The 22,298-nt window shown below is 35.7% G+C and overlaps 2 protein-coding genes across 2 annotated transcripts; one reads left to right on the forward strand and one right to left on the reverse strand.

Annotated features, from left to right (window-relative positions):
* Positions 1-4,877: 4,877 nt before the first annotated feature.
* On the forward strand, positions 4,878-7,783 carry LOC131639072 (fatty-acid-binding protein 3, chloroplastic-like). Its single transcript, XM_058909581.1, has 5 exons — positions 4,878-5,216; positions 6,675-6,776; positions 6,914-7,069; positions 7,161-7,375; positions 7,462-7,783. Exons 1-5 carry the CDS (start codon positions 5,009-5,011, stop codon positions 7,618-7,620), a joined length of 840 nt encoding a protein of 279 aa, XP_058765564.1. The 5' UTR covers positions 4,878-5,008; the 3' UTR covers positions 7,621-7,783.
* On the reverse strand, positions 7,763-9,910 carry LOC131639071 (receptor-like serine/threonine-protein kinase At1g78530). The gene is made up of 6 exons (XM_058909580.1): positions 9,719-9,910; positions 9,443-9,612; positions 8,903-9,241; positions 8,559-8,810; positions 8,343-8,476; positions 7,763-8,215 (listed from the first exon to the last, which is right to left on the reverse strand). Exons 2-6 carry the CDS (start codon positions 9,573-9,575, stop codon positions 8,027-8,029), a joined length of 1,047 nt encoding a protein of 348 aa, XP_058765563.1. The 5' UTR covers positions 9,576-9,612; positions 9,719-9,910; the 3' UTR covers positions 7,763-8,026.
* Between the last annotated feature and the right edge of the window lie 12,388 nt (positions 9,911-22,298).

Consider the following 22,298-nt stretch of genomic DNA (forward strand, 5'->3'; position numbering starts at 1 on the left):
ATCTCAGTGTGTTTGTACCCGACGTGCTTGTTCCTTTAATGAATAAATAAACATCACGATTCCTATTTTGTAGTGTGTATTTAAATTTTGGTTACTTACCATTATCATTACATGCTTATACGTCATTGCATCAAGTTCTGAGTTCGTTTCTCTAGGGGATAACTTGTTTTTTGAAATCTTGTTCAGATTTTTATTGGACTTCTCTAAGGTCGTGGCCAACCAAGGATAGATACCCTTTCCCTTCCCCTAGGTGAAAATTCGGTTCGAGGTTGACGTGGTAAGGATTCACCACGGCTAAAGTCGATAGCTACCAAGAGGGAGGTGAGTCACTCATTGCTACTTTTTTGTATTTGTCTTTAATTGTGCATTTAAACTGCGTGGATTCAATTTTTTTTGTGACAATTCAATGATATCATTTGTCGTGGAATTTTGAATGGTTTATTTGTTTACCCAATGATTTTACTGTCCTTAGCGACCACAAGAAAACAATTTTTTAATGAAAACATATTTATTGTTGCTTGAAGAAATATCACTACATTATATCAATAATTTTTCATTTTACACATGAAATAAGATAAAATTTAGTCAAGTGGATCAACCATTGCTTATTATCCTTTAGATTGCGGATGCAAATTATTGTGTCTGGCTTCAATCTTCATCTAGGATTGCTTCCTATAACTTCAAGTTAGAATCATTTGTAGCATAACTGTTGGGAACCTTTATCTCTTTTTAGGGAGAACCAATTGACATTTCCACTAGCTATGTAATAAGAGAGGTCATGTTAATCTACATAGCCTTTTATTTGCTTTCCTATTCTGATCCCATTCCAGGGCCTTCTGTATCCTTCATGATTCAGATAGGTCGGAAGACATCGTCACCCACTCGTCATGTACATTGTAGTAGTTTAGCTTGAGGTGTACCGAGGAAGCTACCGTGTCCACTGTTGGAGTGAAATTCCTACCCAGGATGCAATTGTAGATACTTCTGCATGGAACCACCAGAAATTGCTAATTAACAAACATGGTTTCTATCACTTATCCTAAGGTGAGCATCAATTTAATGTACCCATAGGGAAGAGTCACTATGCCATTGAAAGCTTGCAAATCAAATTCTTCGTACGATCACAACTTCTTTTTTCTCAGTCCAAACTTTTCAAAAAGCTCTGTGTACATGATATGGCAAAAACTTTCGCCGTTGATGAGGATCCTATACACATCACTGTTGGCCATGACAACTATTATTACGAGAGGAAAGATCTCGCTTGGGATCCTGCCTACTTTCTCAGTATCAAAGAATTTGAGGATGCACCTTCCTAACTTCTCGGTCGAAGTAACTCCTTCTTCCTTGCTAAGAGTCATCAAATCAACAATCCTTCTTTTGATGGTCACTTTGGAAGGGTTATTCGACATAGGGAAACCACCAATGATAGAAGCGATGTACTAAAGTTTTCCCTATCATTCCTCATATTCTTCACTGCTATTGTCCTCTTTTCCTTGGTTCTGGCTACCAATTTGACAGCCTTCTTAGAAGAGGACTTGCAAGGAGACCATTTTTTGTGACTTTTCTTTGCCTCGAGACTCCTTCTTTTTTTCTCAGATATGCTCGGTGAGGCATTCCTTTTTATAAACTCCTCGATGCATCTTTCAGATGAAAATACTCGTTAGTATTATGGTCGTGACTTATGAAAATTACAATACTCAGACTTATCTATCTTGGAGGATTCCTTAACCGAGTAGGAGTTCTTTATCGCGACGTCTTTGAACTATGTATTGGCGCATTCTCGCTAGATATTTTCCCTTGTTTCAAAGGACTGTAGGAGAAGAATCTAGATCAGGTGCCTCGCGCCCTGTCGTTTCATCGATGATTGTTGTCTTTTTTTGAGATCCAGTGGTATCTGGAGTTTCCAATAGCTCAACTCTTTCCCTTTTATTTTACCAGGAGCTCCTCATCCTAGTTCATATAGGATTGAGCCCTAGTTTCTCCCAAAACCTTTCTTAAATATCCAACACTTTAACCCATCGTCTGTACCTCCCACCACCACAACCACTATATATATATTGTCAATGTACTCACACATGATGTCTTTCTTCCCCTGCATGATCTCACTAAGGACCACCATAGTCGTAGGTTGTTGTTTCCGAGTGATGAACTAGGCAATGAAGGAGTCATATTAATCATTCCATGAGTCAATGCTTCTATCCATAAGGGTGTTATACCACATCATGATAACTCTAAGAAGAGTTAAGGCAAAAAGCTTACACTCTATGGCCATACGGGCATGATAATAATCTAGTTTGTTATTGTCGTGCTCTACGTGTTCCTTAAGGTCCCCGATCCTATCGTAGTTAACCAGTTTCAAATATTTATCCAATCATCTAGGGATTTTACTATCCAAGATGTGTGGGGACAATATGTTCCTCCTTTATTTTGTAGTAGGAGCATTCATGTTCTCTCCTTCGGGAGTGATGCGTCAATGGCATACGACAACTGTGAGATTTATGTGGAGTATGGTTCCCTTCTTTTCCTCAAAGCCGGGAGGAGGATTTCGGTGGCATCTTGGAGGTCATGGAGTAACTTCACGTGGCGTGGCCACTCTAGTGGTGTTAGATTCTAATATTTCAGCAGGATTATTGTGAAAAGCTGTTTCCCATATGTTGCTATCTCTTGGAGGGACATATTTTAAGTTTTCTTAAATTCTCAAGATCCTGTCTAATAAAAATTGGGAATTCTTCTGGTGCACCAAGTTGTACACGTTATTTAGCAGGTCATTAGCTCCCTACATGCCTAGATTGACTTGCAACTATTAGAGGCTAAGGAACATCTCTTATACAGGCACTATGGGTGGTAAATGAGGTCGGTTCGAAGCTTCACCTTATTAAGGCATAAACAAATGCTAAGAAGTTGGAAAAGCATGGAATCCTCCCAGATTGATTCTTGGAGGAGCCAGATTTTGCGATGTTGGAACAAAAGGAGAAGTTATTAAAATTGGATCATCCATCTCCGATGGAGGAAAATGAGCCTTACTAGCTTCAACACCTACAACGACGGATTTGACAAATCGAGTTACTTTCAAATTCACTATAAATTGAGGATCTTGGTATCAGATTGTTCATGAAGAGGTCGAAGTTTGCAAGGAAAGAATCAATGGTTTGGATCCGCGAGGGAGAAATAATTGATCTTTGCAAAATTCATAGAAATCATATGTCGATTCCCACAAATGGTGTCACTATTTCGCTTGAGAACCATATTTGGTTGACGAGGCAGTGATATGAGGTCTTAGATGAGTGGAGCAAGTTTTCAATACAACGGAGAGAGGAATGACCTAGAAGGTTATCATTCCAACGCCCTAGTTAGTGTGAGTAATGAGTAATGTGAAAGTAAGAATGAATTCGAATACTCAAAATGACATATTTTTCTCTTCATCTAATAATATCGGTTAAAACCATCTAATTGAGGCAATACTCATTGCGCAATTAATCGTTTGATTTAATTAGATAGTGACTGATGCATTTATAGGACATAATTGCATGCTCTTGAGGTAGGAATGAAAGGTTAACTATTCCACACACTTTTACTATTTGATGGCACTTTTGAATCTTTTGCTTTCGATCTTGCGAACGACTCAAAATATTAATATATACTAGTAAGTTGAATCTTCAAAATAACTATTATACCTTTCTAGATATAATATTTTTAACCACAAACTAACTTTTTTTACTTGAAAATAAAAAACCTACCATCTCAAAGTAAAGATAGAAATTACTTCAATAATTATTAATTACAAAATTTAACAACACTTCATTCATAGTAAATAACGACACAAATATAGATACATAGTCGAGATTTATGCGGAAAAACTAAGGCTATCAACAATGGTTTCTAAATTCAACATCCTATTTTTTCACTTTTTACACTCCATATCATCATTTCTCTCTTCCACCTAATAATTCAACACACATTCAATTTTTACTTACTACAATAATTGTATTTAATAAAATTCAACACCCTACTGCACCACTTTTATTTCATATTATTATTTTTTTTATGTTTTTATTTTTGTGATTATATATTAATTAAGAGTTAAATAATTTTTTTAAAAATTTAATAACTTATTTTAATTTTATTTTTCTAATTTTATATTCTTAGTTAATTTTTTTCATTGCAAGTAATAAATACGAAATATAGGAAAATTAGAGAGAAAAAAAGTTGATTTTTTTTGTGTCCAAATCTAATGAAACTAGTCTCTATTTATAGAGAAAAAATGATGAATTTTGGTAAAAATAAAAAAATAAAGAAGAATAATTTACTATAAAATAATTGACCCCAAATGATTATGATAAAATAAAAATATAATAACTTACAACAACCAATAATATTTTGCCAAGTATTTTTGTGGCCCCCACTTTCTCTTATTCAACATGTTGAATTTATTCAACACAATTTAATCCACCTCATTTTCAACAGATAATTCAACACCCCATTATACCCATTTAACTATTTAATAAATTATTCAACATGTTCATTGTAAATGGTCTAAGGCTATGTAGAATGGTTTTATTATTCAACACTCTTCTTTTTCATTTTTTATACTACACATCATCTTCTCTTTCTTCCACCTAATAATTCAATACACATTCAATTTATATTCACTATAATAATTTTGCTTAATAAAATTCAACATCCTATTCCACCACCATTCACAACACACTAAACAAATTTAAACATTCAAAATAATTAATAAAATTTTACAAAGTATTTTGTGAACCCTACTCTTTCCACATTCAACATATTGAAAACTTTCGACACCAATTAATACACATCATTTTAAATACCTTATTCAACACCCTCATTACAAGAATCAACTATTGAATTTATTTTTCACACCTAGTTGTTGTACATGGCCTAAAGTGACAGTAGTTCTAGTTCAGTCGGTGGTTGTTTGCTCCCTTCAATCTCAGAATTTTATTACACAAAATAAAATTTTAATTCTTAATTCTAATACCATAAGATGTTCGGAGCTGTTTCATCTTCAACACTACTGTGTTTTTCACCTTCAACCAGATTCAATCTTCACAAAGGAATCTCAAATTCAACTCAAACATTAACCTATCTTCACTCTTTCTCACTATTCACACCCCCTTCTCTTCATTTTCCCCTCTCTAAAAAACAACCCCATTTCTTTCCCCAACCCGCTTCATCTTCATCTTCATTTTCAGGTTAGATCATGCAGTCATTGTTATCTTTTAAAGTTTTCTTTTTTGCTTTCTCATCGATTCCCCACTTTACTAAATTTCTTGATTTTGATTATTTCATTCAAAATTTATAATACAAACTGGAGAATAAACTTTAATAGCAATGATGCATTGTGAAGATTATTAATTATATTTATATGCCACTGCATGTTAGATTGATGATACTATTTCTTTGATTGGTTTTATGGAGAATAAACTTTTTTGTATATTGAATTACAGGGCTAACATGGTTAGACTGGAATTTATTTTTTAGGTTTTCTCTTTTTACTGTCATCTTTTAACTTTCCCAGAAAATATTCACCTTTTTCAAGGCCAAAAAGAAAAAGGGAAAGTGAAAAATTGGGAAGTTTCTGGTGTTATTATTTTTATTATGATTTTTTAGATTCTTGCTCACATCACATGCATAGACTAATGTATATATGGATAGACTAATGTATATATGGATAGTGTTGGGATTCAAGTGTGACCGTTTAAATTCCACATCCACTAGAAATTGATCCCCTAGAAATTAAGGAAATGTTACGTATATAAGAGAGGTGATCTATACTCCGTCTAAATTTCTAGTGGATGTGTAGTCCATTGATACTATCAATACTCCTAGGTCTCCCCAACAAGTGGTATCAGAGCCATGGTTAGACTCAGTGGGGGAGCTCAAGTGGTATGATATGGGTGACTCACACTTGTAGGGGAGATTGTTGGGATTCATGTGTGTGAATGGTTAAATCTCACGTCAACTAGAAATTGAGGAAATGTTTGGTATATACGATAGGTGCCTCATACTCCAATAGCATTAAGGTTTTTGATGGATATATGGTGTCAAATTCTCTTGAATGTTTAGTCCATTAACACTTCTGACACTCCTCAGACTCTCCGTCCTTTTAAAGTTATTTACGCATACCAAGAAGTAAATTGGGCAAGTTAAAGGCCATATACGTGTTTTTTTTGGTGGCAAATCTGGAAGCTTTTTGGATTCCTCAAACTAAAATACCTGTATTGATCATGTTATACTCCATCATTGTGTTTGTTGATCTAAACAGTTAAAAAAACAAGTAGAAAAACTGAGGTAGTATGTAATTTCATCGGACACTAAGTGTTTAGATTTCCATCAGACACATGAACATTGGACACGGAACCGATAATAATTTTAGAAAATAGAAGTAATAGTATGTAATTTCAAGTGTCGTAGACATTTCGGACATTCAGACACGCTTCAATCTAAAGTGTCGGTGCAATAAAGATATGTTTGCATGTAGTGTACATTGGTCTTGATTGAACTACCAAGGTCGGCAACAAATAATCAGGATTCTGATTTCTTTCCAAAGCTGGCTGATCTTATGTAACAAAATTAGTTTTCTTTCATTCTGACTTGTTAACCGATAATAAAAATTGACTACTATTTGGTTATATGATTGAATACTGCAGCTGTAGATAAGGAATACATCGAGGAACCAGCAACAAATGTGAAATTTCCGCTGTATTTGAGTTTCCCGGGATGCACAGACTCGTTGACAATATTTGGAACTGGTTAGTTCTTTTAGTCTCACATAATGCTCATGACATGTGAAAAAAACATTACCTTGACAACATTAAACTTTGTCTATTACAAAGATTTTTGTGTTCTAGTAGAATGTAGTTGGTTCTGATATTAACACCTATTTCAGGATACAGAGAAAAAGTTTTTGCGATTATCGGTGTTAAGGTCTACGCAGCAGGACTGTATCTAAATCAGTCTATCCTACCTGATTTGAACGCTTGGAAAGGGAAATCGAAAGATGTGATTCAAGGGAATTCTTCCTTGTTCAACACCATTTTCCAATGTAACAATTTAGTATTCATTACTGTATTATTGCAAATTCGATTTCTAATTTAGAGAATAGTCGATAAGCAAATTCTGTTTTCTAATTGCAGCTCCCTTTGAGAAATCATTGCAAATTGTTCTTGTCAGAGATGTTGATGGTAAAACTTTCTGGGATGCGTTAAGTGATGCGATATCACCGAGAATTGCAAAACCAACAACTGCAGATGAAACTGCGTTGACCGCTTTCCGTAGCGTCTTTCAAGATCGCTCCCTTAAGAAAGGAACTATCATTTTTTTGACTTGGTTGAACCCCTCCAAATTGCTTGTAAGATACTATAAACTGCAGAATCTGTTGTCGAGGTTTTTTTCTATTCAGACAACTAAGATCGTTGATTTGTTTTGCGATTTCAGGTTTCTGTCTCGTCGAAGGGAGTTCCATCTACCATTGACGCCACAATTGAATCTGCGAACGTGACTCATGCTCTTTTTGATGTTTTCCTTGGAGACAGTCCTGTTTGTCCCTCTTTGAAATCTTCAGTGGCTGAAAACTTGTCCAAAGTACTCAAGTAAACAAATTTAGCATCTCGGCATCGATGTTTTCTTCAAATGATTCGATCTTTGTATGTATTACTGCAGTCTGTTTTCTATGTTTGTAATCAAGCTCTAATATAATAGTATTTGCAATTAGAGATACTTACAATTCATAATGACTAATACTATATTGTCTAGTTTATCTGACCTATTCTAAGAAAGTAAATTATTTACAAGTCATTCTAATGGAGAGAAGATAAATATTCGCTACGGATCCATTTCAGGAAATAATGAAAATAACTCTTTTGACATTTTCATTGTTTCCAGAAATGCAAGACGATTATAAAACTAATACAAATGTTTTTAAATGGCCTCTTAATTTTTGTTCTAGCTCTGCCGTGTCTGGTTTGCTTGAAACTTGAGATGAGGGATTCCTGAGTGAACATCAGGATGCTGTTTCGGTTTTCTCGAGCAGGTTAACGACTTCAGCCATGGTTGGCCTGTTCAGAGGATCTGGTTCAAGACACATCATTGCAATGTTGAATACCTTGTTAACCTCATGCATTGGACAACATGAACCTAAGCTACTATCCAGAACTACCTCTTCTTTCTTCTCTTGAACAACCGCTTTCACCTGATACATTATTAACAAAACGATTTTCAAGAAAGTAAGTCATCAAAATCTTGTCGAGTGCAAGACATTTCTCACGTTACAAGTCTGTCTTGTAGGATTAATTCAGATCGGATAAATCATAACTTACCCATGTAACGAGTTTGGTTCCCTCTTCCATAAATGCTTCGTCACTAGGTTTCTTTCCGGTTAAAAGCTCCAATAACACTACTCCAAAACTGTAAACATCCCCTTTGAGTGTCGCTCTTCCCGTATCAAAATATTCTGCATACAAACAATCGTCATTTCAAAACACAAAGCACGTGAAGGTGAAGGACTATGTTAATCTTAGATGTATTTATTATACCTGGAGCCAAGTATCCGAAAGTTCCAGCAACAATCGTTGAAACATGAGTTTTGTTTGGTTCCATCAACGTGGCTAACCCGAAATCCGAAACTCGAGCTTCCATATTTTGATCCAGCAATATATTACTTGACTTGATGTCTCTGTGGATAATGTGAGGGATACAATCATGGTGAAGATATGATATTCCTCTAGCTGCACCTAAAGCTATTCTGTGTCTTGTCTCCCAATCCAAAACCTTGTTCGTCGATCTCCCTACATCATTTTCAACTTATCTGAGTTCTGAAGAACTTATGAAAACAACTTATGACATGTTCGGATAGAAGAAATCATTGAAAAATACATACCATGCAAAAGGGAATCCAAACTTCCATTAGGCATTAACTCATATATGAGAAGATTGTAATGTGGTGCAGTATAATATCCATGAAGAGTCACAACATTGCGGTGTTTTATGTCTGCCATTGCTTGTAACTCTCTCTCAAAACCTTTATCTCTCTCCGCTGTTCCGCGGTTCATTCTCTTCACAGCAAAAGCCGCGGAATCGTCCAGTTTTAGTTCGTAAACTACACCGTAACCACCAGAACCAATGATGTCCTTGTTGTTCAGTTTCTGTGTCTTCTTTAACACCATCTCAGTTGTTAAAGATTTAAGAATTGAAGACCTAAATATCACCATCTTCCCTCCTATATATCATCCAATCAAAGTACGTTAGTAAACAACGTATATGTAAGCGTTTTTACCTATGAAGCACAAACTCCGACATAGACACTGGACACGGCGCAGACACTCCCGGGACAAACACATACACTAGGACATGCCACAGACACTCCTGAGACACGACACAGACACTATGACATCGATAATGTCAAAAAGATAGGATATACCTGTATAACCTTCATAAATGACATGTTTTCTTTTCCATCTTTTATAGAGGAGGATTGAGATAACAATCTTGGATATGATAAAAGCAATGAAACATATGGCTATGAGAAAGGCAATAACCAAGGATTTCCTCATTTACTGCTATATAAACTGAAGCTGAAAATTCAAAAACCTGAAAACACATTTCATCAAAACAACAAATGAAAACCAATGAGTAGTTCAAAGAATTCTCATTATCTCATCATGCATAACATAAAGAAAGGAAAGTGAAACCTCACAGTGATTCTGAGTAGTATTGTGATCTCTGAGGATGAACATAGATGCAAATTTGTTCATTTCAACTGTTCAGAATTTCATTTTCAACAGTACTTCATGAACCTAAAGTCTCAAATCATTCAGGTGAATGATCTAGTCCAAGAAGAAAGGAAAATGATTATCAAGAGAATAATACAAAGTGTAGAAAGCATCTTTTTGAAAATTAGGCACTTGTAAGTTGTATTGTAATCATAGAAAGTTTGACAATAGGAAGGTCTACATTTAATTTTGTCTGTCCCTTTTAACATGTTTTTAATAGAAAGTATATAATATTAATTTTTTTTCTTGAATAATAGAAAAGTATATATAATTTGGTGAATGGATAAAACCTACCAAAAAAAGTATCTTTAACTGTTTATATTGTGTGAATAGAGTTGGACTTTTGTGGCATGATTAAATTCATTCATACATTTGGTTACTTATCAAGCTGGCAATGAAGTTTTCTTTTTCTTCAAATGTGAATGAACTTTATCACCATTCCTTATCATATTATTATATTTGAATTATAATATGGGAATGTTCCTAGCTGTAAAAGAGAAAAATTTGAAACCGACATAAGAAAAGTAGCATGGTGGGTGTGTTCCAAAGAAGGTAAAAGTTTTGTAATATTTAATAATCATGTGAATGACTATGTTGTCAGCCATATTTCTTTACCACTTGTCCTTGTTTAATTGATATTGGAGGTTGTGAATTCATTAATTAATGAAAATGGAAAAGAACCAAATGAACATGGATGGGCAAATTAACACCATCTCATTGGACCCAACCTATCCGAACTGAATTTTGTGCTAAAGATCAAGTTACTTTGAGTTTAGGATTCAAACGAGCTATTATTAAATACAATTTCTTTATGCATCATATGTCTTCTTATAAACCAGCGATATAATCGGATGTGCATCTCCAAAGATAATTTTTTATAAAAAAATGATTTTGGATATACACATTCGAAGATATTTTTTTTGGAAAAGAATGTATTCAGAGAAGTACATCCGAAATAATCTAATTTTTGGTCTTGAGATTTTTCAGATATGCATATCCGAAATAACTTAATTTTTGGTCTTAGGATTTTTCAGATATGCACATCTGAAATAACTCAATATTTATTAAAAAATTAAAATCAATGTAAGTTACTTGTATTAATAGTATAATTAATTGTATTAATCAAAATATATAATTAAATATATACGAATTTAATCAAGATATATAATTAAATATGTACCATTTGATAATTAAATATTTAAATCAACATATTATTTTCATATAAAATTAAATTAAAAAAATAATATAAATTAAAAATTATAATGCTTATAAATTAAAATACTCCTATATAAATTAAAGTTTTATTTAATATTTTTATTTCTTATAATAATTTATATTTAAGTTATTTTTTATTAATAATAACTCACTCTAATTATATTATAAATAAATATTATTTTAAAATAAAATCAATTTTTTTGAAATATTGAGATATTTCGGATATGCATATTTGAATTAACCAATATTCTAATTTTTTTGGGAGGAGTTTTTTCGGATATGCATATCCAAAAAAACACTTGACATTTTAAATCCAACGTCTAAATGAAAAAAGTTTAAAGAAAGGTGATTTCGGATATGCATTTCCGAAATCAGTAACAACGTGATAAGGGTGCCTTCAGATATACATATTCGAAGGATATTTTGGGAATATTAGGGGTATTTTTCACCCTATATGGGTGCATAAAGAAATTTTCTTATTAAATTAAAGGAAATTCTCATTACACCCATTTCCTCATAGACCATTGGTGAAAACCCCAAAATACTCATACATTTCGGATATGCATATCCGAAGTCGCCCTATTTTACACAAAAAGTGTGATTTTGGATATGCATATGCTAAATCATTTTTAAAAATAAAAAAAGTGTCTTCGAAGATGCATATCCGAAATAAGTCGTTATTTCAGAAAAAGAAAACAGACACCCTCACTCCTTGCATTCTCTTCAAACACCAAATACACCAAATACTACATACAGTAACAAGAATACATTTTTACCGAAAGTTCTATTGAAGATTCACACTCCACAACCTCCATTCAAGCATTCCAACATCAACTCAAAGCTCAACCAATTTGTAAGTTTTCAATACCCTTACTGAAGGATAGAAAAACACTTAGAAAGGGGGGGTTTGAATAAGTGTAGCTTTAAAAAACTTGACAGATAAAAATAAATTGCACAGTTATTTTTATCCTGGTTCGTTGTTAACTAAACTACTCCAGTCCACCCCTGCAGAGATGATTTACCTCAACTGAGGATTTAATCCACTAATCGCACGGATTACAATGGTTCTCCACTTAGTCAGCAACTAAGTCTTCCAGAGTCTTCTGATCACACACTGATCACTCCAGGAACAACTGCTTAGATACCCTCTAAGACTTTTCTAGAGTCTACTGATCCACACGATCACTCTAGTTACAACCTGCTTAGTTCACTCCTAAGACTTCCTAGAGTATTCTGATCCACACGATCACTCTAGTTCCTTACAACTTAATGTAATTCTAAGAGTATTACAAATGCTTCTTAAAAGCGATAATCACAACTGTGATATTTCTCTTAACGTTTAAGCTTAATCTCACTAATATATTACAACAGCAATGTAGTGAGCTTTGATGAAGATGAAGATTCTGAGTTTTGATTTGAACAGCGTTTCAGCAAGTTAATTTGAGTTGTTCTTGTTCAGGATCGTTAACCTTGCTTCTCATCAGAACTTCATATTTATAGGCGTTGGAGAAGATGACCGTTGAATGCATTTAATGCTTTGCGTGTTCCGTACAGCATCGCATTTAATGTTATACGCTTTTGTCAACTACCTCGAGCCTTGTTCACGCTGTGTCTACTGACGTAGCCTTTAGTAGCTTTTAACGTTCCTTTTGTCAGTCAGCGTAGCCTGCCACTTGTACTTCCTTCTGATCTGATGTTTGTGAATACAACGTTTGAATATCATCAGAGTCAAACAGCTTGGTGCATAGCATCTTCTGATCTTCTGACCTTGAAGTGCTTCTGAGCGTGATACCATCAGAACTTCAGTGCTTCTGTTCTCTTGTTCTTCTGATGCTTCCATAGACCCATGTTCTGATTCTGCTTCGACCATCTTCTGATGTCTTGCCAGACCATGTTCTGATGTTGCATGCTGAACCCTTTGAGACAAAGCTTCTGAGCGCTGAATTATGCGTACTCTTTATATATTTCCTGAAAAGGAAATTGCATTGGATTAGAGTACCATATAATCTTAAGCAAAATTCATATTATTGTTATCATCAAAACTAAGATAATTGATCAGAACAAATCTTGTTCTAACAATCTCCCCCTTTTTGATGATGACAAAAAACATATATAAATGATATGAATTTGCGATCAGAAAGAATAGATGACAAAAGACAAATTACACAGCTATAGCATAAGCATATGAATATGTCTCCCCCTGAGATTAACAATCTCCCCCTGAGATAAATAATCTCCCCCTGAAATAAATACTCGAAGAACTTTAATAAAAGACTTCCCTGATTATTTCGGTAGAGACGATCATATGAGCTTTTGTCTTTAGAGAATTCATAGCTTCTGACTTCTGCTTCCATTGGACAGCTTCAGAACTAGAATTTCTTTAGATCCCTAGAACACTCACAGCTTCTGATTCCTGCTTCCATCTAGGACAGCTTCAGAACTTGAATTTCTTTGATCTTCTGAACATTCACAGCTTCTGACTTCTGCTTCCATCTAGGACAGCTTCAGAACTTGAATTTCTTTGATCTTCTGAACATTCACAGCTTCTGATTTCTGCTTCCATTTAGGACAGCTTCAGAACTTGAGTTTTCTGGATCTTTAGAACATTCGCAGCTTCTGATTTCTGCTTCCCTCGGATAGCTTCAGAGCTTTGAATTTCTACCAACATCACTTCATGCTAGATTTGTATCAGAACATTGTTGAATGTACCAGAGCATCATCAGAGCATCTCTACATCCTGAAATGTTACAGAACAAAAACTAAACGACAAAAGTCAGCATGAACGAGTCAGAACATAAAATGTATATTCGAACACATTATATGTATCAGAGCCATATAGGCTAAAATAATGTATCAGAGCAAATAATATATCAGAGCAAATAGAATTTTGTCAAAGCAAATAGACAAATATGGATCAAATTCTATTATCAGTGCTTCTGATTCATTCTTCTTTCTTGCTTCTGATCTCTGAAGCTTGACAGCACTCGGCTTGCTTCAGTTTCCATGGTTTTGCTTCTTGTGTTTGCTTTGAAGATTCTCTTCACTTCTCTATACCTGCAAAACACTTAAACCATATAGAACTTGCAGTTCTTGTTAGTAAATGTGTGGGAGCTGTACCCAGCAACTGATAGATTAATCAAATCATTTATCATTTATCTTCTCCCCCTTTTTGTCATGTCATCAAAAAGAATATTTCAAAAGTTTCAGATGAATAAAACGACAAATAAAAACACTGGAATGTAAAAGCAAAGAAACTTTTCATTGTTAATCAAAAGATATTACATGAAGATGTTTAACAAGCAGATGCAACAAGAAAAAGAAAACTACAAAGACCAAAGCCTAAGACCCTAGCTAAGACAAAGTCTGTGCCAGCATGCCATGAAGGAGTGAAACGCCTCATTGACTGCTTCTTGGGCTTCCAGGCGAGGGGTCAGGGAGACTTGGTTCTGATGCAGATCTGCCACAATCTTTATCAGAGACAACATTCTCAGCGGGTGAAGATGAAGAGATTTCTTCGGAATGGGTTAAGGGAGAGGAAAGGTTAGATGAAGAGGAGGTTGAGTCTAGAAGGAAACAAGATGAGGAAGAAGATGGAGATGATGGAGGGCTTTCACCAGGGGGTTGAAACACACGTCTGGAATAGTTTCCAGATAACATTGCTTCAAATGGATTCACCTTGAGAGGATCATAGGTGATTTTTATCTTTTTGGGTTTGGAAGGTGATGTTTCAACAGCTTTTCTCTTGTTGTTTTGATCATTTTCATGATTTCCTGGGCTTGATGAGGAGTTCATGATGGATTTGCAGAAAATGAACAGGTAGGGTTTGATATGAATGCAAAAAGATAGAGTGAATAGAGAAAATATGAGAGGGAAGGAGAAGTGTTTGAAGAGTATTTAAAAGAAAATAAAATGAAACTAATGATGAATAGCATTTAATGTTACGTGACGTGAGGAGAGATAATAAAGACAAATGAGGTGACTAGCACAGTTACCTATGGTCGGCGTCCCTTCAACTGCACGCACGTTTATCCATGAATAGTAACGACAGGTTTACCATCCCGAGATAAAAACGTAACAGCTGTTTTGCTTTAAAAGAGGTTCTGAATCAACTTAGACAATGAAACGTTAGTAATAACCGAATCATAATTTCTAAAAGATTTCAATCAGAACTTCTGATATATAAAAAATAATCCATTTTCATTTCAGAAGATACTCATACATAAGAACTTCTCATCTTCTCATTCTGGGCATAAATCCATACTGATGTTCTTCAGAATGAACTTAAACCTATCTTCAGCCAGGGGTTTTGTAAAGATATCAGCCCATTGATGGTCTGTATCAACAAAGTTTAAAGATATAACACCCTTCTGAACATAGTCCCTTATGAAATGATGTTTAATTTCAATATGTTTAGCTTTTGAATGAAGAATAGGATTCTTAGATAAACATATAGCAGAAGTATTATCACAGAATATAGGAATGTTACTCTCAAATATCTGATAATCTTCTAGCTGACTCTTCATCCAGAGCATCTGTGTACTACAACCAGCAGCAGCGACATATTCTGCTTCTGTTGTTGATAGAGCAATAGTTGCTTGCTTCTTGCTGTACCAGGAGATCAAATGACTTCCAAGAAATTGGCAACTTCCTGAAGTACTTTTTCTTTCAATTTTGTCTCCAGCATAATCAGCATCGCAGAATCCTACTAAGTTGTATTCTTTAGATTTTCTGTAAACTAAGCCAACATTAGTAGTACCTTTCAGATACCTTAGAATTCTCTTAACAGCAGTTAAATGATATTCTCTAGGGTCTGATTGGAATCTAGCACACAAACAAACACTGAACAAAATGTCAGGTCTAGAAGCAGTCAGATATAGAAGAGATCCGATCATACCTCTGTATAACTTCTGATCTACCTTCTTACTTACCTCATCCTTACCTAGGATGCATGTTGGATGCATAGGAGTTTTGGCTTCTTTGCAGTCTAGAAGATTAAACTTCTTCATAAGTTCCTTCACATACTTGGTTTGGTGAACATACGTTCCTTCTGATGTTTGATTTATTTGTATTCCAAGGAAATACTTGAGTTCTCCCATCATGCTCATTTCAAACTCAGCCTGCATAGACTCAGCAAACTCCTTTCCAAGTGTAGCATTAGATGTTCCAAGAATAATATCATCTACATATATTTGACAAATTAAAATATCCCTTTTAAAGGTTTTACAAAAGAGAGTAGTGTCCACTTTTCCTCTAGTGAAACCATTATCCAGAAGGAAAGAACTTAAGCGTTCATACCAAGCTCTGGGAGCCTGTTTCAATCCATACAATGATTTCTTAAGTTTAAAAACATGATTAGGAGACATAGAGTCTTCAAAACCAGGAGGTTGATGGACATAAACTTCTTCATCTATATAACCATTTAAGAAGGCACTCTTAACATCCATTTGATAGAGAGTGATGTTATGTTGAGTGGCAAATGAAATTAATAGACGAATAGATTCTAACCTGGCCACTGGTGCAAAGGTTTCTGTATAGTCAATCCCTTCTTGCTGACTATAACCCTGAGCCACCAGTCTGGCTTTGTTCCTTACCACTTCACCTTTCTCACTGAGCTTGTTTCTGAAGACCCATTTTGTGCCGATTATATTGAATCCATCTGGTCTAGGAACAAGATCCCAAACATCATTCCTTGTAAACTGATTCAATTCTTCTTGCATAGCAATTATCCAGTCTGGATCTTCTAGAGCATGATCAACAGAAGTTGGCTCGATCAAAGATACAAGACCTAATTGACAATCTGCATTGTTCTTAAGGAATGCTCTTGTTCTGATTGGATCATCCTTCTTTCCAAGAATGACATCTTCTGAATGACCAGAGATGAGTCTGGATGATCTTCTGACAGATGGTTCTTCAGACATGCTTAGATTCTCCAGAGAAGCTGATACTTGATTTTCAGATTCTTTGCTTCTGAGAAGCTCTGCTTCTGATGCGTTGCTTCTTGGCTCAACAACTTCTGATATATCAATATCACAATCTGCAAAATTATCAAACTGCTTTGGTTTTTCAGAACCAAGCTTATCATCATACCTGATATTGATTGATTCTTCTACAATCAATGTTTCAGTATTGTATACTCTGTAGCCTTTTGAGCGTTCAGAATATCCAAGAAGGAAACATTTTTGAGCTTTGGAATCAAACTTACCAAGATGATCTTTAGTGTTCAGAATAAAGCATACACATCCAAAAGGATGGAAATATGAAATGTTGGGCTTTCTATTCTTCCACAATTCATAGGGAGTCTTATTTAGAATAGGTCTGATAGAGATTCTATTCTGAATATAGCATGCAGTGTTTATTGCTTCTGCCCAGAAATGCTTAGCCATATTGGTTTCATTGATCATGGTTCTGGCCATTTCTTGCAGAGTCCTATTCTTTCGTTCTACAACTCCATTTTGCTGTGGAGTTCTAGGACAAGAGAAATCATGGGCAATACCATTTTCTTTGAAGAATTCTTCAAAGGATCTGTTCTCAAATTCACCACCATGATCACTTCTGACCTTTATGATTTTACACTCTTTTTCAGATTGAATCTGAATGCAGAAATCAAAGAACACTGAATGAGTCTCATCCTTGTGTTTCAAGAATTTTACCCATGTCCAGCGACTATAATCATCTACGATGACTAATCCATATTTCTTCCCTCTGACAGATGCTGTTTTGACTGGGCCAAACAGATCAATGTGCAAGAGTTCTAATGGCCTTGAGGTAGAAACAACATTCTTGGACTTGAATGCAGGTTTGGAGAACTTGCCCTTCTGACATGCTTCACAAAGAGCATCTGATTTGAATTTCAGATTAGGGAGTCCTCTGACCAGATTCAGTTTGTTAATCTGAGAAATCTTTCTCAAACTAGCATGACCTAGTCTTCTGTGCCAGACCCACTGCTCTTCAGAAACAGACATAAGACAAGTCACCTTCTGACTCAAAAGATCTTGCAGATCTGTCTTATAAATGTTGTTCTTCCTCTTGCCTGTATATCATAACCATTGTCACTCAATTGACTGATAGATAAGAGGTTATGTGTTAATCCTTCTACAAGAAGTACATTAGAAATGGAAGGAGAGTTACCAGACTTTATTGTTCCAGAGCCAATTATCTTGCCCTTCTGATCTCCTCCAAACTTGACTTCTCCTCCAGACTTAAGCACCAGGTCTTGGAACATAGACCTTCTTCCTGTCATGTGTCGTGAGCATCCAGAGTCCAGGTACCATGACATGTTGTGCTTTGTCCTTTTTGCAGTCAAGGATATCTGCAATAGGAATAATCTTATCCTTAGGTACCCACATTTTCTTGGGTCCTTTCTTGTTAGATTTTCTCAAGTTCTGATTGAACTTGGGTTTAACATTGTAAGCAAAAGGAGGAACAGCATGATAATTTTTAATGTGAGTTTCATGATATTTCCTAGGTTGTGTCACATGCTTTTTGGTGTGTGTTATGTGAAAACTTTGAGCATGTGAAGTGTGCCTAATATCATGGGAGTGGCCATACTTGAACTGATCATACAATGGCTTGTATGTGAGTTTCATTTCATCAACAGGTTCAAGTTTGTATGGGGTTTCACCCTCAAAACCAATGCCAACTCTTTTGTTTCCAGACACAGCATATATCATAGAAGCTAGCTGACTTCTGCCAATACTTCTAGATAAGAACTTCCTGAAACTTAAATCATATTCTTTCAGAATATGGTTTAGACTAGGAGTGGATTGTTTTGAATCAGAAGGAGATCCAACATTATTGGATAATTTTAAAAGTTTTTCTTTTAATTCAGAATTCTCCAACTCAAGCTTCTTTGTTTCAAATTCAAATAGCTTTTTCAGCTTTTTGTATTTGAGACTGATCTGAGACTTGAGTTCCAGAAGTTCAGTTAGACCGGAAACTAACTCATCTCTAGTAAGTTCAGAAAATACCTCTTCAGAATCTGATTCTGATGTAGATTCTGATTCGTCATCTTCTGTCGCCATCAGCGCACAGTTGGCCTGCTCATCTTTAGAGTCTGAATCATCTTCTGACTCATCCCAGGTTGCCATAAGACCTTTCTTCTTATGAAACTTCTTCTTGGGATTTTCCTTCTGAAGATTTGGACATTCATTCTTGTAGTGTCCAGGCTCATTGCATTCATAGCACATGACCTTCTTCTTGTCAAATCTTCTGTCATCAGAAGATTCTCCACGTTCAAATTTCTTTGAACTTCTGAAGCCTCTGAACTTCCTTTGCTTGGTCTTCCAGAGTTGATTTAGCCTTCTGGAGATCAAAGACAGTTCATCTTCTTCTTCAGATTCTGATTCTTCAGGATCTTCTTCTCTAGCCTGAAAAGCGTTAGTGCATTTCTTGATATTGGATTTTAATGCAATAGACTTACCTTTCTTTTGAGGCTCATTTGCGTCCAGCTCTATTTCATGACTTCTCAAGGCACTGATAAGCTCTTCCAGAGAAACTTCATTCAGATTCTTTGCAATCTTGAATGCAGTCACCATAGGGCCCCATCTTCTGGGTAAGCTTCTGATAATCTTCTTCACGTGATCAGCCTTGGTGTATCCCTTGTCAAGAACTCTCAATCCAGCAGTAAGAGTTTGAAATCTTGAAAACATCTTTTCAATGTCTTCATCATCCTCCATCTTGAAGGCTTCATACTTCTGGATTAAAGCTAGAGCTTTAGTCTCCTTGACTTGAGCATTTCCTTCATGAGTCATTTTCAAGGACTCATATATGTCATAGGCCGTTTCCCTGTTAGATATCTTCTCATACTCAGCATGAGAGATAGCATTCAGCAAAACAGTTCTGCATTTATGATGATTCCTGAAAAGCTTCTTCTGATCATCATTCATTTCTTGCCTTGTCAGCTTTACGCCTCTGGCATTTACTGGATGTTTGTAACCATCCATCAGAAGATCCCATAGATCACCATCTAGACCCAGAAAGTAACTTTCCAGTTTATCTTTCCAGTATTCAAAGTTTTCACCATCAAATACCGGCGGTCTAGTATAACCATTGTTACCGTTGTATTGCTCAGCAGAGCCAGATGTAGATGCAGGTGTAGACTTTTCACTTTCATCAACCATCTTTTACTGAAGCGTTTTTCTCTTCCTGAATCTTTTCTAAACACGGTTAAGTGCTTGCACCTTAGAACCGGCGCTCTGATGCCAATTGAAGGATAGAAAAACACTTAGAAAGGGGGGGTTTGAATAAGTGTAGCTTTAAAAAACTTGACAGATAAAAATAAATTGCACAGTTATTTTTATCCTGGTTCGTTGTTAACTAAACTACTCCAGTCCACCCCCGCAGAGATGATTTACCTCAACTGAGGATTTAATTCACTAATCGCACGGATTACAATGGTTCTCCACTTAGTCAGCAACTAAGTCTTCCAGAGTCTTCTGATCACACACTGATCACTCCAGGAACAACTGCTTAGATACCCTCTAAGACTTTTCTAGAGTCTACTGATCCACACGATCACTCTAGTTACAACCTGCTTAGTTCACTCCTAAGACTTCCTAGAGTATTCTGATCCACACGATCACTCTAGTTCCTTACAACTTAATGTCATTCTAAGAGTATTACAAATGCTTCTTAAAAGCGATAATCACAACTGTGATATTTCTCTTAACGTTTAAGCTTAATCTCACTAATATATTACAACAGCAATGTAGTGAGCTTTGATGAAGATGAAGATTCTGAGTTTTGATTTGAACAGCGTTTCAGCAAGTTAATTTGAGTTGTTCTTGTTCAGGATCGTTAACCTTGCTTCTCATCAGAACTTCATATTTATAGGCGTTGGAGAAGATGACCGTTGAATGCATTTAATGCTTTGCGTGTTCCGTACAGCATCGCATTTAATGTTATACGCTTTTGTCAACTACCTCGAGCCTTGTTCACGCTGTGTCTACTGACGTAGCCTTTAGTAGCTTTTAACGTTCCTTTTGTCAGTCAGCGTAGCCTGCCACTTGTACTTCCTTCTGATCTGATGTTTGTGAATACAACGTTTGAATATCATCAGAGTCAAACAGCTTGGTGCATAGCATCTTCTGATCTTCTGACCTTGAAGTGCTTCTGAGCGTGATACCATCAGAACTTCAGTGCTTCTGTTCTCTTGTTCTTCTGATGCTTCCATAGACCCATGTTCTGATTCTGCTTCGACCATCTTTTGATGTCTTGCCAGACCATGTTCTGATGTTGCATGCTGAACCCTTTGAGACAAAGCTTCTGAGCGCTGAATTATGCGTACTCTTTATATATTTCCTGAAAAGGAAATTGCATTGGATTAGAGTACCATATAATCTTAAGCAAAATTCATATTATTGTTATCATCAAAACTAAGATAATTGATCAGAACAAATCTTGTTCTAACACTTACCTCAAGCTCAAAGTTAGAATTTAGGGTTGTTAGATTTTATGATAATGTGTAGGTTGATCTTATTGTAGTTCAATGTTGGTGTTTTGATGTAAAAAAAATGGATTTTCGATGAGTTAGGGTAAGAAATGGAAGTTTCTAAAAAAGGTTGTTTGCAGGTTATTTCAGAAGTGCATATCCGAAATCCCCTCTTACCAGTTTCGGATATGCACTTGCGAAATGTGCTCTGAGTTGTTTTTTATTTTCTTTTTTGTTTCATACTTAAACTTTAACTCTTATTAACCAGTGGTATTTTTTCAAGAAAATGACAGACAACCAGGCACCGACCGATCGAATAAGACAGGGAAGCTAACCCAGACAGTCTCGGCTCGGCGCGAGAGAGCCGCGTAGCAAGGAGTGGCTCGGAGACGGGAAAAAATCCAAGTTCAAGTGGAGGAGGCGCCTACATGATCCTCATTTTCACCGAGGAGTCGCTTGTCTCGGGCATCTTCCGCTCGTGAGGTTAGTCTGGAGGAGGAGGTTCACCCTGAGCACGACGAGGATGCTCAGGACGATGTACATGATGCACAGGAGGGCGGCTACCCAGGAGGACCGTTTGACAAGTCCGTCTTGATTTACTCACGACCATGCCGCTCGACATATTTGGGACGACGAGGTTGTTTTTTATTGCAATTTTTAATTTAAACGATTTACTTACTTATATTTTAAATGAATTTAAACAGTTGATTCATGATCCAATAACAACTAACATTGTTAATTTTTTTTTGTTTTGACAGGAACGGATGCCCATAAAATCCGTGAACCATTCGCGAAAAATATTTGATCTCTTTAAACCACAGTCTGAGTGGTTTAATGATGCTGTTCCTAGATCCGGACTT

The sequence above is a fragment of the Vicia villosa genome, unplaced genomic scaffold (assembly GCF_029867415.1).
Source record: "Vicia villosa cultivar HV-30 ecotype Madison, WI unplaced genomic scaffold, Vvil1.0 ctg.002525F_1_1, whole genome shotgun sequence".
NCBI lineage: Eukaryota > Viridiplantae > Streptophyta > Magnoliopsida > Fabales > Fabaceae > Vicia > Vicia villosa.